The sequence below is a fragment of a genome (assembly GCF_019968985.1).
Source record: "MAG: Porospora cf. gigantea B chromosome Unknown PgB_NODE_125_length_36143_cov_127.927, whole genome shotgun sequence".
Lineage (NCBI taxonomy): Eukaryota > Apicomplexa > Conoidasida > Eugregarinorida > Porosporidae > Porospora > Porospora cf. gigantea B.
The window spans coordinates 22,804-36,143 of NW_027178606.1; the positions used below are offsets into that span (position 1 = coordinate 22,804).

Here is a 13,340-nt window from a genome sequence, read left to right on the forward strand (position 1 = left end):
TGGAGTATTTTTTGGGGAGTTGGTTCTCCGAGATCGTACCGCTTGAAATGGGAGACCGCTCCGTCAAACCTGAGTCGTGCGTAAAAAGTGATCCCACACGTGCCTCATCTCCGCGCTCCATTTCACTCGGGGCATTCTCGGGATACTGCCAAATCTTCATAGATATGCTATTTCCATCTGCAGCAGACGTGATTCACTTGTCAGCTGACGATCTCCCCCACTTCCTTCAGGCCGTTGATTAAGGAGAGCTCACATTAGCCCCAATCCTCTGCTGAGTCATGGTTAACAAGAAGCAATGCAACCTAGTGTTGAAGATTACCGTCTTCTCTCTGTCTATGCTCTTCTCAGGCGTACACTATGGATGGCAGTTCTGGACCTACTTTCTGAGTGAGTCAGCAAAATGCCCAAGATTCAGGTGATCTTGGCGCGTTCGATGACGCCTGTGGAGATGATTGGAACTGGGCCATAGGCCGGTGCTCCGCACAGCACGACCTCTTCTCCCTTCTCTTTCTCGTGTCCCAGGCTTGTGAAAACATCGTTGGCGTGGTGGCAGGCATTCTGCTGGACAGCTTTGGCCCGAAGATCACTGCCGGCTGCGGAGTGGCAATATTGGCCACGAGCCACGCTATCTTGTTCATATCCCGAGCGAAGGCAGCCATATTCTGTTGCCAGATCTTTCTTGGGGCAGCTCAAAACTTCCTGATCATGCCCTTCGTGCTGACTACAGAAAACCTGCCGGCGCATCGAGCGCTGACTACTGCGATTATTCTATGCGCTCAGAGCACGGCGACCACCGTGGCACCCCTCTTGGACTTTCTATACCACAAGATGCATCCGCAGATGTTCGGGTTGGTCCTGGGGCTCGTGGACGTCTTCGTCTACCTCCCAATCCTCATCGGAGCGGTCGTACTTATGCCGAGGAGCATCCACTCTACGGAAGACCGGAAGGCCAAACCGGACACATACGTGTTCTTCAGGGCCCTGTGCCGCATAGAGTTTCTCATCTTCGCCTTGTGGTACGGAGTTACAAGCATTCAGTACGCCATCTTCAACAACGTCCTCGAGTACCAAGGCAGTGCCAGCCTGGTGAAGCTGGTGGGCTGGTTGACGTGCATCCAAGGAATTTACGTCTTGGCCTTCAACTGGATTCTGGATATCACTCACGTCTCGATCGTGCTCATAACTCTGTCGAGCATCACAATTGCCATCGACGCGCTATATATGCTGAACATCTCCAGCTTGGCCGTCACTGCCGTACTGTACACCTTCGTAGACGCATGCTGGGTCAACGCGATGTTCGTGTACCTGACTGAGTACTTCGTGCATGACCTTTATGGGAAGTTGGCCGCCACGCTGAACCTCACCAGTGGGATCGTCCAGATGTCGGCCTTCTTCATCAGCCCGGGGCTATCGCAATTCCTCCTGATTCTGCTGGTGTTAGTAATACTCAACGTTTTAACGATCTTCGGAATGGCTTTTATGTTTTTGCGCTACGCCTACGCATTTGGAGCTCAGCGCGAGGAACACGAGAGAAACGTCCTGCCGTCCGTGTGGTCGATGTCTAGCACACAGTGGAGTGAAATGCTGGCCGATATCTCTGTCGAGACGTCGGATTTCATCTCTGCCAGCGAATCTGACGAGAATCGCTCGGCCGACTTCCCTACGGCTGTGGATGCCAACTCGGCGGCCAATATCGTTGTGCAGCGCCGGTGGCCTCGCACCCCTCGGAGTAACCCGAAACCTCCATCGTCACGCAGTGAATCTCGTACCTTTCTGACGCCCTCAGCGATATCAGCTAACCCAGCATCACGAAATGGAAACCAGTGATCCAACGATTTCAGCTGGATTGTGGGCAATCAATCATTGAAACGCCTAGATATTACACAAGCTTCTTGAGCATGCCAACTTCTGGGGTTGCAAGTACTTCAACAGCCTCAGCAACTTTCATCTCGAACAGTCTCGCGACGTCTTCGCTCTCCACCCACTCAGTCTGGTCCGACTCAGACAAAAAACTCTCCAACAGCATGCCGAAAATCTTACCGACTGGGTGTTCTATCCTATCAGTCGGCTCGAAGCCACATACGATGGCCTCTATGGCGGATTGGACTATGCAGAAGAGTTGCTGTGCCGACTGGTTTTCGGATGCGTCGCCATCGGCTCCGGTGTGAATGAACGCTTGTATCAGACCGACCATGTTGTCGTGGTTGAAGGGAGGGGGCGGCTGCGCAATCTCACGCTCAATACTTCCTTCAGAAATCGGCTGATGTGGGGGCGGTTGCGCTGCGAACCTCTGCATTTGCTGAGGTTGATGAGTGGGGCCTGTGTATTGCATGGTGTACACCATATGAGGTTGGGACTGGTGTGTCACGTGAGGATGATAGAGGCCGATGGGAGACGGCACCATCTGAGGTTGGGACCCCTGCATCAGGTGAGTTTGATGAGGGGGGGCGGTATGTTGAATAGAAACCATCTGCGGTGGGGACATCTGAGGTTGTTGGGACCCCTGCATCAGGTGAGTTTGATGAGGGGGGGCGGTATACTGCATAGAAACCATCTGCGGTGGGAACCCGTGGAACTGCTCCATCTGAGGTTGGGACCCTTGCATTAGTTGAGTTTGAGGGGCGGTATATAGAGTAGAATATACCATCTGCGTCGGGTCCATCGGTTCAGGTGGAGACGCCTGCATCGACTGAGGCTGATGTTGGCTCAACTGGGAAATCGACATGTCGAGAGGAGTTGTTTGGCAAACTTGATTATGTACCATATGATGTCCAGGTAATGGCATTTGAGGTGAAGACTCAACCGGCGATTCCAACGGCTGCGGAACCATGGTGACGGGCGTCCGGTTGACTTTCGGGCCCTCCAAGGGGGCGGGCACGAAGTCTGCAGCCGTCGGATCCAGTTTGTACGTTGGCTTCGACTCTGCGAAGGGCTGGGTGGCCCCCTGACCGACAAAGTTGTCCCCCTGTGGAGCTGCGATCCGAGGGTCAACTGTCCGAGGTGCTCCCGACACCGGCCGGAAGGCTGAGAGCGTGGTGGACAATAATGTGAGCGGCCGGGGCGTGGAGGTAGCTGGGCCAGCAGCGGACATCGACATGGAGGCCGCCATGGGATGCTGGTGCACGGGGGGAGCTGGACCAGCAGCGGACATCGACATGGAGGCTGCCATGGGAGGCTGGTGCATGGGGGGAGCTGGACCAGGAGCGGACAGCTGGCGCATGGGGGGAGCTGGACCAACAGCGGACATCGACATGAAGGCTGCCGTGGGAGGCTGGTTCATGGGGGCTGAGGGGGCAGGACCGCCGGTGGCCTTCTTGTCGGAAGCAATAAGAGCCAGTCTAGTTTTAACGAGCTCCTGAGCTTCTTTGAACTTGTCAGCATTCAGTAGAGACTGAGCCGACGTTGACAAATTCTTGAATACCAGCGAAGAGAGCAAAGGGCCTCTCTGAGAGACTGGGCGGGCGGATAGCTTCATAATGTGTAATTATTTTCATGTTAGATGCGCATGTTAGATCCACACATGGAGGAAGGGTATTCGAGATTCCCGCAACAGGTTCGAGTTGCATCCGTGTGCCGGTAAATCCGACTCCTTCGCTGTTGCATCCTTCTCACAGACTTCGCAAAAATTTACATATATTTGATGCGTGTTGTATCCATACCGAGAGACCCCCTAACAGGGGTTCGGCTGGGCTCCAGCCTTCCGATGTCTGCTCATATGTACGAGCCAGGTGGCGCGCCCTTCATGCCCCAACCTGTGGCCCGCCCCATGCCGCAGTCATGTGCTCCCGTATTACCCCCCTACGCCATAACGAATGTCGTCAATTCGGTGGGACCCTCTCGACCGTCAACCCTTCCTCTGTCGGGCAGTTTTCAACAGCCCATATATGCTCCGCAACCGATAACGGCTTCACAGTATCAAGCGAGTGATCCACAGCTCCAGTACTATGTGAATTATGGGAGTGGTCAGCAGTATGCTGTCAGCTGTCAGCAGTTCCCCATGTGCGGTCCACAGTTCACTGTGAGTGCTTCGCAGTTCCCTGGGAGTTCGAGTAGTCAACGGTTCCCCATGAGCGGTCCACAGTACCCTGTGAGTGCTTCACAATACTCTGAGAGTGCGAGTTGTCAGCAGTTCCTCATGAGCGGGCCACAGTACTCTGTGAGTGCTTTGCAGTACCCTGGAAGTATTCCGCAGCCCTTGACCCGTCCTCCAGTTGCTCCGCAAACCCCCCAGCTCGAGCCCTGCGCTCCGGTTAACCCAGTTCCCACTTCAGTGCCTCCCACGCAGTTGTCGAACCGAGAGTACTCGACTGAGCGCTTCTACTCCAGGCAATCAACGACTGGCGTGACCCCCCCAACTGCCTGCGCTCAAATGGTCCGGAAGCTTGCACTCTTTGATGACCCACAGCTTAGGAACCAAGCAGCTGACCTTCTCATGGGCATCATTGCGAACAAGAACCGAAGGGGTGCGATTCCGGGTGATCAGGTTCTGGCCTCGTTCTTCGCTGATGTCGTCCAACGAAGCACATTCTACCGCACAGTAACGGACGCGGACATTGAGGACCAGATCGCAGGAATCGTGCGACAGTACGTTCGGGTCCAGACCCCCCATGTATTGGTCTCGACGCCCAAACCCGAGCAAGATGTTTTCTCGGAAGACGAGATCTGGTCAGACGATGATGTCAATGACACGTCGTCCGCCACACCGAGTGGACAGTCGTCAGCTCCATCTGGAACGGCTGTTACACAAAAGCTTATTCCCATTGTGACCCGACCACACGTGGCAACGATATCAGGCCCTTCCACACACAGTTCGACAGTCAACACGACTACGTCTGCCTCTTCCAGGAGCAACTCTCATAGACCGCCACCAGCAACGTCCTCCAACCCTCAGTCACCAGCGATGTCCTCCATGAGCAACCTCCGGGCACCAGTGAAGTCCGCCAAGAGCAACTCTCAGACACCGATGCCCACGAGCAACTCTCAGACACCAGCGATGTCCACCAAGAGCAACTCTCGGACACCGATGCCCGCCAAAAGCAACTCTCAGACACAAGCGAAGTCCTCTACAGTAAAGGTTACTACCGTTCTGACCCGACCACACGCCACGACGAAAGCAGTTCCTGCTTCCACGCGCAGTTTGACCGTCAATACGACTACACCGTCTACCTCTGCTGCGTCCTCCAGGAGCCACTCTCAGACACCAGCGATGTCCGCCAAGAGCACCAAAAGCAACTCTCAGACACCAGCGAAGTCCTCTACAGTAAAGGTTACTACCGTTCTGACCCGACCACACGCCACGACGAAAGCAGTTCCTGCTTCCACGCGCAGTTTGACCGTCAATACGACTACACCGTCTACCTCCGCTGCGTCCTCCAGGAGCCACTCTCAGGCACCAGCGAAGTCCTCTACAGTAAAGGTTCTGACCCGACCACACGTCACCACGAAAACAGTTCCTGCTTCTACGCGCAGTTTGACCGAAAGAACTACACCGTCCACCTCTCAGGCTCCATCCAACATCATGACGGAAGAGACACCTCATGGGAAACCGTGGGCACAGCAGGTCGAGGAAGACGAAGGACGCAATGCGAAAGAGACATCTCATGTGGACTTTAACAGTGAGACGCCTCTGCCGTTCGACATGTCGAAGAAGAAAAAGCGCAGGAAGAAAGGCTTTGAGCACGTGGACCTTAATGGGTGTGCCTACTGCAGTGGAGGGTGCTCTATGTGCAACCCGGCCCTAAGGAATACCAGTGACGCGGGGCGCGAGGCCGCACCTTATGCTGCGTCAACCTCCTCGACAGTGGGATCCACCCGCCACACCACCTGCAACTCCAAAATAGTTGATCCCCCATCTGTCCCAACGCGGATCAGGCCAAACCAGGTTAAGTTTAGAGCTATGAAATCTTCCTTACAGGCTCCACCACCGGCTCGACCACCAGCTCCACCACCTGTGATGTTTGCTGAGCAGGCAGTGGCCTCCTCGTTGGACCCCTTAGAGAATCCCACACCCTCTGAAGCCCAACGAATAGCGACCTGTAAGCAGACCCAAGCGCACCAGCAAAGGAGTAAGCAGAAGCGGCGGAGTGAGCCTTTACTGAACCTCACAGATGCCGAAAAAGGCGTGCAGGCATTCGATTTTGGTGACTTCAGCAGTCTAGCCCCTGAGGAGGCAGGTCCAAAGCTTACCAGCTTCTGCGCCGCGGTTCACGCGTACCTGTGTCTGCTGATTCCGGACAAGCTCGCGGTCGGCAAGATAGTTGGTGTTATGGCGGACAGCATCCAGACGAACCCCAAGGATATCAGCTCATGGACGGGCAAGCACTTGCTACCCAGCTGTGTGACCGTTCTGGAGGCGCTGCACGCCTCCAACCAGCTGCTCACCGTGTCCACTGAAAGCCTGAAAGAGAGACTCCAGTCGCTGAAATAATAAGTGATACGTACACTCCAACATCTATGACTTAATGCAGTAGCGCTTCTTCCCAACATCTCATTGCAGTGGTGCTTCTTATCTTGTGCTCCAACTGCAAGGACAGCAGCTTCGTAGTCATAGGTTGTGATCACGTGTGCTATGCAGCGTCAGGTCCTCCAGAGTGGCGAAGGGCTGCGAGCTGGACAATCCTCGAAGACCAGAGAGTCCCTGGGCCGCCGGTAGCCGGGACTTGAGCAGAATTGAAATGGCACGGCGTCGCCGTTTCGGCGCCGATGAGCAAAAGTGCTCGGAATTCGAAAAACTGTTGGAGGTGTCCGTCCTATTGAGATCGCTAGATTCGTGGGAATCCGCATTGCGGTGCTCTTGGCATCTGGGAGACGGGGTGTGGGACCGAGGACAGAAGACGATGCCGCTGTGGGTCCTGCTGGGCGTTTCTGGCGTCGAGGACGGGGGAGTACTCGGTCTACTTCCAGGCGACAGAGCCCGTTCGTGCAATTCGGGCCACTGAATGCCAAGCTCGACTTCGGCAGTTTCAAGAGACGCCCGGTATTTGTCGCCTAGCTTTGAAAGGGCCTCGACAGTCTTTTTCATCTGAGGAAACCGGGCCAGGATCTCGCCCCAGTTGCCCACAACACTGTGTCATACATCCTCGGCCGCTCACTTGTGCAGGAGCGCTAAGAGCACACGACAGCTCTTTCTTACATGGTTGGCGCCCACGGAGGCGTACGACACAGTCTTTTCCAGAATGGGGCTTAGTCTGATGGGGGTAATTGCATGCCAGAAGTTGTAGCCAGACCGAATAGCAGAGATGCCAATGATCTCCAGGACGTACGCTAGCGGTTTGCCAGCCAGCCGCCCGTCTCGCGCCACGATTTCAACGACAGCTGCCAAGAGCTTTACGGTTTCAAGGTTTAATGCGGCCACCTTGATGCAGTATTTGGCCTCAATGGCTAGAAACCCGCATGCTGTTGACGCTTTGCGTGCTAGGCGGTCTAGACACACCGCCAGATCCTCTGTGGTCCACGAGTCCGCAAAGCACGCCGAGGCAAACATCTCACGCAGGCACAGCATGCTGTTCTTGCAGACAGAAGACCGCGGCGAGTCCAGCGCGCGACAGAGCCCAGCGTGCACAGAGCGCAATATGGTGGCTTTCTGAGACGTTAGAAATGACGGATCGAATTGTACAAGACGTCTAACTGAATCGATACACCCAAACTGCGTTTCCCAGTCGTTACGAGCCGCCAAACGCTTGGACGCTGTGCTTCTAAAGGTTTCCAGCTCGACGCGAGACATCGGAGTCAATTCGTCTGATGAGAGGTAGTTCGCATCAGCACTAGGAGGGCTCATATCCAGTCGCAGAGAGAGACTCGGCGGCATCCCGGTGGAGGTTTCCGTGTGTGCAGTACTAGCCGACATGACACTTCGGGTCACAGTTGGCTTCTCCTGGCAGTGTGGAGTCCCGAACGCGTAGCCTTCCATTCGAAAAGGACTTTCAGTCCTGAATGAACTATCAACAGATTTCTGCGACCGAAGGTGCACAGTACTCGTGGAGTTCTGAGACCGTAAGTGAACCGTGTTGTGGCTGTGCAACGGTGGACTGCTGCGGACTTTGAACATATAGATGCTCTTCTTCTTGTCTGTGGGCGTGGTCGCCCGCAGGTTTAATGGGGGCACCTTATAGTCAGACCCCCGAGGTAGCAAAAGGGGCGAATCCGGATCCATCCGAATTCGGTGCTTTTTGTGACTTTTTCATTGGATTACGAAGCATGACTCATTAGAGTAATCGCCACCCGCACATGGGGTCGCGATTCCTTTTACGCACCCTGCGTGCCAACCGGCGCGTTGCGCAGTCCTGGCAGCGACAGACCCCATGACCCTCGAGGAGACAGTGCTGCACACTAGGCAAGCTTGCCGGGTTGTAGTCGTAATCCTCTCTCAAAAACGAGAATGAATGGTTAAAGTACGGGTCGTACTCCTCCCCTGCTTTCGATGGATCCTTTGTCGATCTGTGTGGCACGTGTCGCTGCGGTGCCCTGTATAGGTCTGTATCGAACGAAGGCAACGGAACCAGATCGGGGACGCCAGGGGGGCAGAGGCCAGGGCCGCGATAGCGCCGCCGTGGTGAGCGCCGAAGGGGTGCCTGTGATCTCTGTCCGAAGAATTTTTGCCGGTCTCGGACAAGCAGCATATTCAGCGGTCGGCTGCATGCTTGAGAGACCTGCACTGGGGCCTGAATCCGAGTCACTTCTGGGTGGAAACCCAGTCCTTGAGTGAACTGGGGCAGCTGGCAGGTCGCGAGGCCTGGGGACGTCCCTTGCGGTACACATTGCGCATTTTCGGCAGCGATGTCGTCTATCGAAACTGGAGCCTCTCTCTCGTATGAATCGAACGTCACGGTTGGGCGTGCTGGATGAGGCGGCTCAAACGAGCGGAAAGCACGGGCGGTGGCTGGACGTTGCGGCAGCTTCTCCTCGTGTGCCGGCCCAGATGATAGGGGCTTCGCAGAATCGTAAAAGGCGTTTGGAGGCAACTGCATGCGTGCCGCTGGAAGAACGATGGATGGTTGTACCACCGACGCTGTGTGCACCCTAGACGGCATTTTTGTCGGTCGAGATGACGCACACAGAGCACACAACAGCGGATTTCATGCTTGCAATAGCACTAAAAAACAACGAACGCCTCCTCGACCATTTGGCTTCTAGGATCTTGGTGGTACCTGCCTTTTTACAGTTGCGGATTTGGTACTCAAGATTCGGGAAAGATTCCGCCAGAAGCTTCGATCCAGTGTTGGCAATGACGAGGATGCGGAGAGGCGCGTAGGGGAGGGAAGCGTCTGGCAACTCGAAGGATTTGGGGTTTCCTGAATTCTGAAGCAGTCTCGTCTTCTCTGCGCACAAAAGTCGATTCCAGAGAGACGTGTGGAGTCAATGGAGGCCTTTTGTGATTCACAGTCTTGTCTTCTCCGCTCACCAAAGTTGAGAGTTTTAGTAGGGATGGGGGGAGGTGTGGAATCAATGGAGGCCTTTTGTGATTCACAGTCTTGTCTTCTCCGCGCACCGAAGTCGACACGGATGGGGGGAGGCGCGGAGTCAAGGAAGGCGTTTCGTGATTCTCCGCCGTAGAACTGAGGTTTACTTCTTTTGTTCGATCCACGCCTTTTGGGTGGCAGTGCTGGGGCGGTTTCATTAAGGTGCCCAGTCGGCAAGCTAGGCTCCAACATGTTGGCTTGGTGTCCACTGTGTGTGTTTTTTTTAAGTGAGAGGTGGAGAATCTGCTCGGATCCATCAGCTTTAGTCAGCGTAATCAATGGCGAGTCCGCGAGGAACCAGTAATCGCGCCTTGCACTGGTCGGCATGGTAGGGTCGTTGTAGCAGGCTGTACCCATGAAGGAAGAGCACAAAATCAAGGATGATGGTTGGACATCAACTCGACTAAGCATAATGAAGTTTTAATCGGACTGTGGGGGTATGCGAAGGCAGTCTTGACAAATAAAAATCTTCTGCAGGACATACTACATCTCGAGAACATGCCCTCGGCGATCGCGAACGTCCACTTGCTCAGATCTCCGCGTCAGTTCAGCAGCGCGCGCACCTGATCTGTCTTCCACTGGAGGTTTTGGCTCAAGCGTGATGGGGGGGCAGGTGGTGGGAACCCGAAGAATAGCGTCAACTACGGACGGTTTGCCTGCAGGTGTGGGCGGCCTGGGACTTGGAACGGGTTGTTCCTTCTTGTGTTCGTCGAGTTTCTCTTTGAACGGGTCAGAGTCCGACGGGAGAGGGACGGGAAGTGCATCCAACTGGGCATCTGGGTCCGGACATTCAGGAGGGTACGGAAAAGCATCCTCGAACCTCATGTATTGCGGTGGTATCTTGGGAAGATGGATGAAAAAAGAAAACGAGCAGAAGGGCGGCAGGGACAACGACTCACAAGGCCCAGACAGATCGTCCAGCCAGAAGCCTGGGCACGCCAGGAGCACCGCGATGCACTGCGGCAGGCACACTGGCATCGCCTGGAACGTCTGCAGCCCTAAGGGCATGAAGCACTGTGTTTAGTGGTCGCTTTACTCTCACAATGGGAAATATTGCCGCACAATTCATACCCAGGTAGATCACAGCACAGACTCGGTAGAGTACTGGGTGCGTTATCCCTACCTTAGTGTTGTATTTCGTAGGGTACCCGTCGAGAATGCCATCCATCATAGAGTCAGTGGTGTGGGCCATAATGAAGTCGGGAAAGGTAATCGGGTACAGAACAGAGCCGAGGCAGTTGATGCCCGTCAGCATGGGCAAGCATGGGAACGGGCGCATGATCCAGATGGGTGGAGGGAGTAGAGGCGGGATGATGTCCATTAGGGTTGCGGCGACTTGCTCCACGATGGAAATGATCATCATCATAGACATCATTCCATTCATCTGACCCGCTGCACCACCACCGCCCTGTCCGGATTGGATACCACTCAGGAGCATGTCGATCAGCCACTGGGTGATAGACCATGGTTTCTTTCTGGAGGGGCCTCCGGGAAACAGCCCTAGCGCTCGCCGAATGGGGACGTTGTGGGCGCCCACGTCGCAGTGAGGCATGCTGTTGTCCATACCAGCCATGGCCTGGCGGAACCGCTCCTTCGTCTCGTCCTTGGTCAGGAGCTCCGCAGCGTGGTTGAACCCCTCATGGTCGAATGCCTGATGAGCAATGTCGTAGAGCCACTCGAATATCTCTCGTTCGTAAGGTGACTGAAACTCATGCATCTTCTCCAACACATCCGTGCGCAGCATGGTTTCCCAGTCCACCTCCACGACGTCAAATTCGTCAGGAGGGTACGTCTTTGGCATCTGGCTTCGGGACGGAACGGCATTCAGGTCCACGACGCTTCCCAACGATCGCAGCTGGCGCTCCTCTGTGAAATGGGACTCGTGATTCGTCTGGCTGTAGGAGCCTCCCTCGTTCAGGTAGTCGAGCCACAACTTATGTCGGTAGGAGCCCGGCGTGACTTTGCTAGTTTCGGCTATCAGCTGCATGGGCCAGTGAAACGACTCAGGCAGCCTCCCCAGTGCCACTGGGCACAGTACAGCCAAGGTGAGCATTTTGTAATTCGATTCCGATATACGTGCAGCTAAATTACACACGCAGCCAAAGGCAGTCCTCAGCACATATCAATGGCACTGTCGGGATACAGAGTGGTGGGCTCCCTCTTCACATATGTGAGGTTAGGAATCCCTGGCCTGCGACCGTAGGCGTTGATCGAAAGAAGAGTGAGCGATGATTGGTCCGTCCTCGAACAAGGGAGTTTCTCGGCGTCTGCGGTCGGTCGTTTCTTATGCGCTGCGTCCACATGGCAATCTTGGTGAATCTTCTTTCCCAGGCTGACAAAGGGACTGCCAGTATACCAGAGCTCGTCCTGTGCCGTCTTATCCAGCATGCAGAGCGGGTCTAAGGCGCAGGTCACCCACCACAAAACCACAGCGTCCAAGGCCATCTGCGACCTTGATACGAGGATGCAACCCGAGCCGAACATCTTCTCCTTTTGGTCACTGAAAGTGCTCGGAATGTACTCCAGCATGCTCTCTGGCACGAAGTAGTATGTTATGTAGTCTTGAGGGTAGCACCATGCGACTCCAGCACGGTCGGCTTCTCCGATGATTTTCTTCCACCGAATGTGGAAGTCCTCCTCAGGGTTTGATGCAGGCTGCCACATGGTGTCCTCAGAGGGGCGGCCGGAGGCCTTCTCCATGTCTTTTGCTCGGCATCGAAAGCGAATGGAGCTGTCAATCCAAAACACAGCATCAGGTTTGAAGCCAACCACATTCCACTTGTCGAAGAGTACGTTGTGAACTACCAGCGGTTTAAAGCGGTACTCACCTATGAAGTGGACGTAGTCGGGGTACTTCTCGAAGTCAAACTGAACGTATCGCACGTTACACATCCGCTTGACCTTCTCTACCACGTGTTGCGGAAGTCCCATCCCCACCAACACCAGCATGTGGTTGGGCAGACAGGTACGGAACGACCTTATCAAATCTTGAGCCTCTTCAAAATGTTTCTCATCCATCGCTGTGACTGCCACCACTCTGTCGGACCGGATCTCTCCGGCATCAGAAGGCGCGCAGTAGTCAGAAATGACACTACTGAATATATCTGGTGAGATCTCGAACTTCCTTCCTGGGACTCCAATATGACGCCACGACTCATAACGGAATTCGGCTCCTTTGGAAGAGCATACCTCTTGTCTCCGCTGTGCAAAGAAACGCTCGCTGTTAACAGGAGTTCGGAGCTTTGGTATGTGGAATCTCATGTGGGAAACAATCGCTCTGTCACATCCAATGAAAACAAACAACACAACGACTGACAAAATCACTGCCAGTTGCCCCGCCCGCATCTCGAAAATGCAGCCATTTCGATGGTTCGTGTGATCGCAGGCGATCTGGTGGCATGGTGATCGCCAGCGGTGTCTCGTGACACAGCGACGAGGCAACAATGGCGGTCATTGAGTACCTGAATCAAGACAACAACTTCATTGTGTATCGGATCAACACGACCAACGTGTTGATCAAAGAGGGTTTCGAGCAATGGCTCCAGGAGCAGGTCAAGACCAGGCTGAACCAGGCAGAGAAGGGCACTCCTAAAACTGGGTGGTGGGCAAGCCTCAACAAGAAGAAATGACCAAGCAGTTTTTGTCAAACAACGGTACGGGTTCCAACGCCACTCTTGCGGTAAGTCACAGGTTGCAAGCTCCGATGTTAGCCAGCGCCAGGTCTGGTCTTGACGACGCGTGAGAAGAACGTGGCGGGACTGTTAATCGTGTGTTGAGTCAAATTAATTCGCACGGTCCACTTCTGGTGGTACGCTTCCAGGGCGCACGCTACCCACCACATTACTATTGAATCCAGATGTGGCTGTGATCTGGAAATTAATA

General features: G+C 54.7%; 7 protein-coding genes across 11 annotated transcripts; 3 read left to right on the forward strand and 4 right to left on the reverse strand.

Moving 5' to 3' along the window:
• Positions 1-278: 278 nt before the first annotated feature.
• Positions 279-1,827, forward strand: KVP17_005103 (uncharacterized protein; the record flags this gene model as incomplete). Of its 2 annotated transcripts, none has more annotated exons than XM_068514866.1 (2): positions 279-387; positions 416-1,827. In XM_068514866.1, the coding sequence occupies 2 exons, from the start codon at positions 279-281 to the stop codon at positions 1,825-1,827; spliced, it is 1,521 nt and encodes a 506-aa protein (XP_068378997.1). The 2 variants fall into 2 exon arrangements, with proteins under 2 accessions (XP_068378997.1, XP_068378998.1); XM_068514867.1 differs by having other exon boundaries at positions 296-350; positions 389-1,827.
• Positions 1,828-1,879: 52 nt separating this feature from the next.
• KVP17_005119 (uncharacterized protein) lies at positions 1,880-3,475 on the reverse strand (the record flags this gene model as incomplete). Its single annotated transcript, XM_068514892.1, has 1 exon — positions 1,880-3,475. One exon carries the CDS (start codon positions 3,473-3,475, stop codon positions 1,880-1,882), a length of 1,596 nt encoding a protein of 531 aa, XP_068379023.1.
• Positions 3,476-5,518: 2,043 nt separating this feature from the next.
• KVP17_005100 (uncharacterized protein) lies at positions 5,519-6,427 on the forward strand (the record flags this gene model as incomplete). The annotated part of the gene is made up of 1 exon (XM_068514861.1): positions 5,519-6,427. The coding sequence occupies one exon, from the start codon at positions 5,519-5,521 to the stop codon at positions 6,425-6,427; it is 909 nt and encodes a 302-aa protein (XP_068378992.1).
• Positions 6,428-6,544: 117 nt separating this feature from the next.
• Positions 6,545-8,152, reverse strand: KVP17_005121 (uncharacterized protein; the record flags this gene model as incomplete). Of its 2 annotated transcripts, XM_068514894.1 has the most annotated exons (2): positions 6,545-7,064; positions 7,092-8,152. In XM_068514894.1, 2 exons carry the CDS (start codon positions 8,150-8,152, stop codon positions 6,545-6,547), a joined length of 1,581 nt encoding a protein of 526 aa, XP_068379025.1. The 2 variants fall into 2 exon arrangements, with proteins under 2 accessions (XP_068379025.1, XP_068379026.1); XM_068514895.1 differs by lacking the exon at positions 6,545-7,064 and having other exon boundaries at positions 7,088-8,152.
• Positions 8,153-9,941: 1,789 nt separating this feature from the next.
• On the reverse strand, positions 9,942-11,511 carry KVP17_005104 (uncharacterized protein; the record flags this gene model as incomplete). Of its 3 annotated transcripts, XM_068514870.1 has the most annotated exons (2): positions 9,942-10,472; positions 10,501-11,511. In XM_068514870.1, 2 exons carry the CDS (start codon positions 11,509-11,511, stop codon positions 9,942-9,944), a joined length of 1,542 nt encoding a protein of 513 aa, XP_068379001.1. The 3 variants fall into 3 exon arrangements, with proteins under 3 accessions (XP_068379001.1, XP_068378999.1, XP_068379000.1); XM_068514868.1 differs by lacking the exon at positions 10,501-11,511 and having other exon boundaries at positions 9,942-10,283; XM_068514869.1 differs by having other exon boundaries at positions 10,354-11,511.
• A 59-nt stretch (positions 11,512-11,570) lies between these two features.
• KVP17_005109 (uncharacterized protein) lies at positions 11,571-12,803 on the reverse strand (the record flags this gene model as incomplete). The annotated part of the gene is made up of 1 exon (XM_068514878.1): positions 11,571-12,803. One exon carries the CDS (start codon positions 12,801-12,803, stop codon positions 11,571-11,573), a length of 1,233 nt encoding a protein of 410 aa, XP_068379009.1.
• Positions 12,804-12,901: 98 nt separating this feature from the next.
• On the forward strand, positions 12,902-13,087 carry KVP17_005120 (uncharacterized protein; the record flags this gene model as incomplete). Its single annotated transcript, XM_068514893.1, has 1 exon — positions 12,902-13,087. The coding sequence occupies one exon, from the start codon at positions 12,902-12,904 to the stop codon at positions 13,085-13,087; it is 186 nt and encodes a 61-aa protein (XP_068379024.1).
• Positions 13,088-13,340: the final 253 nt, after the last annotated feature.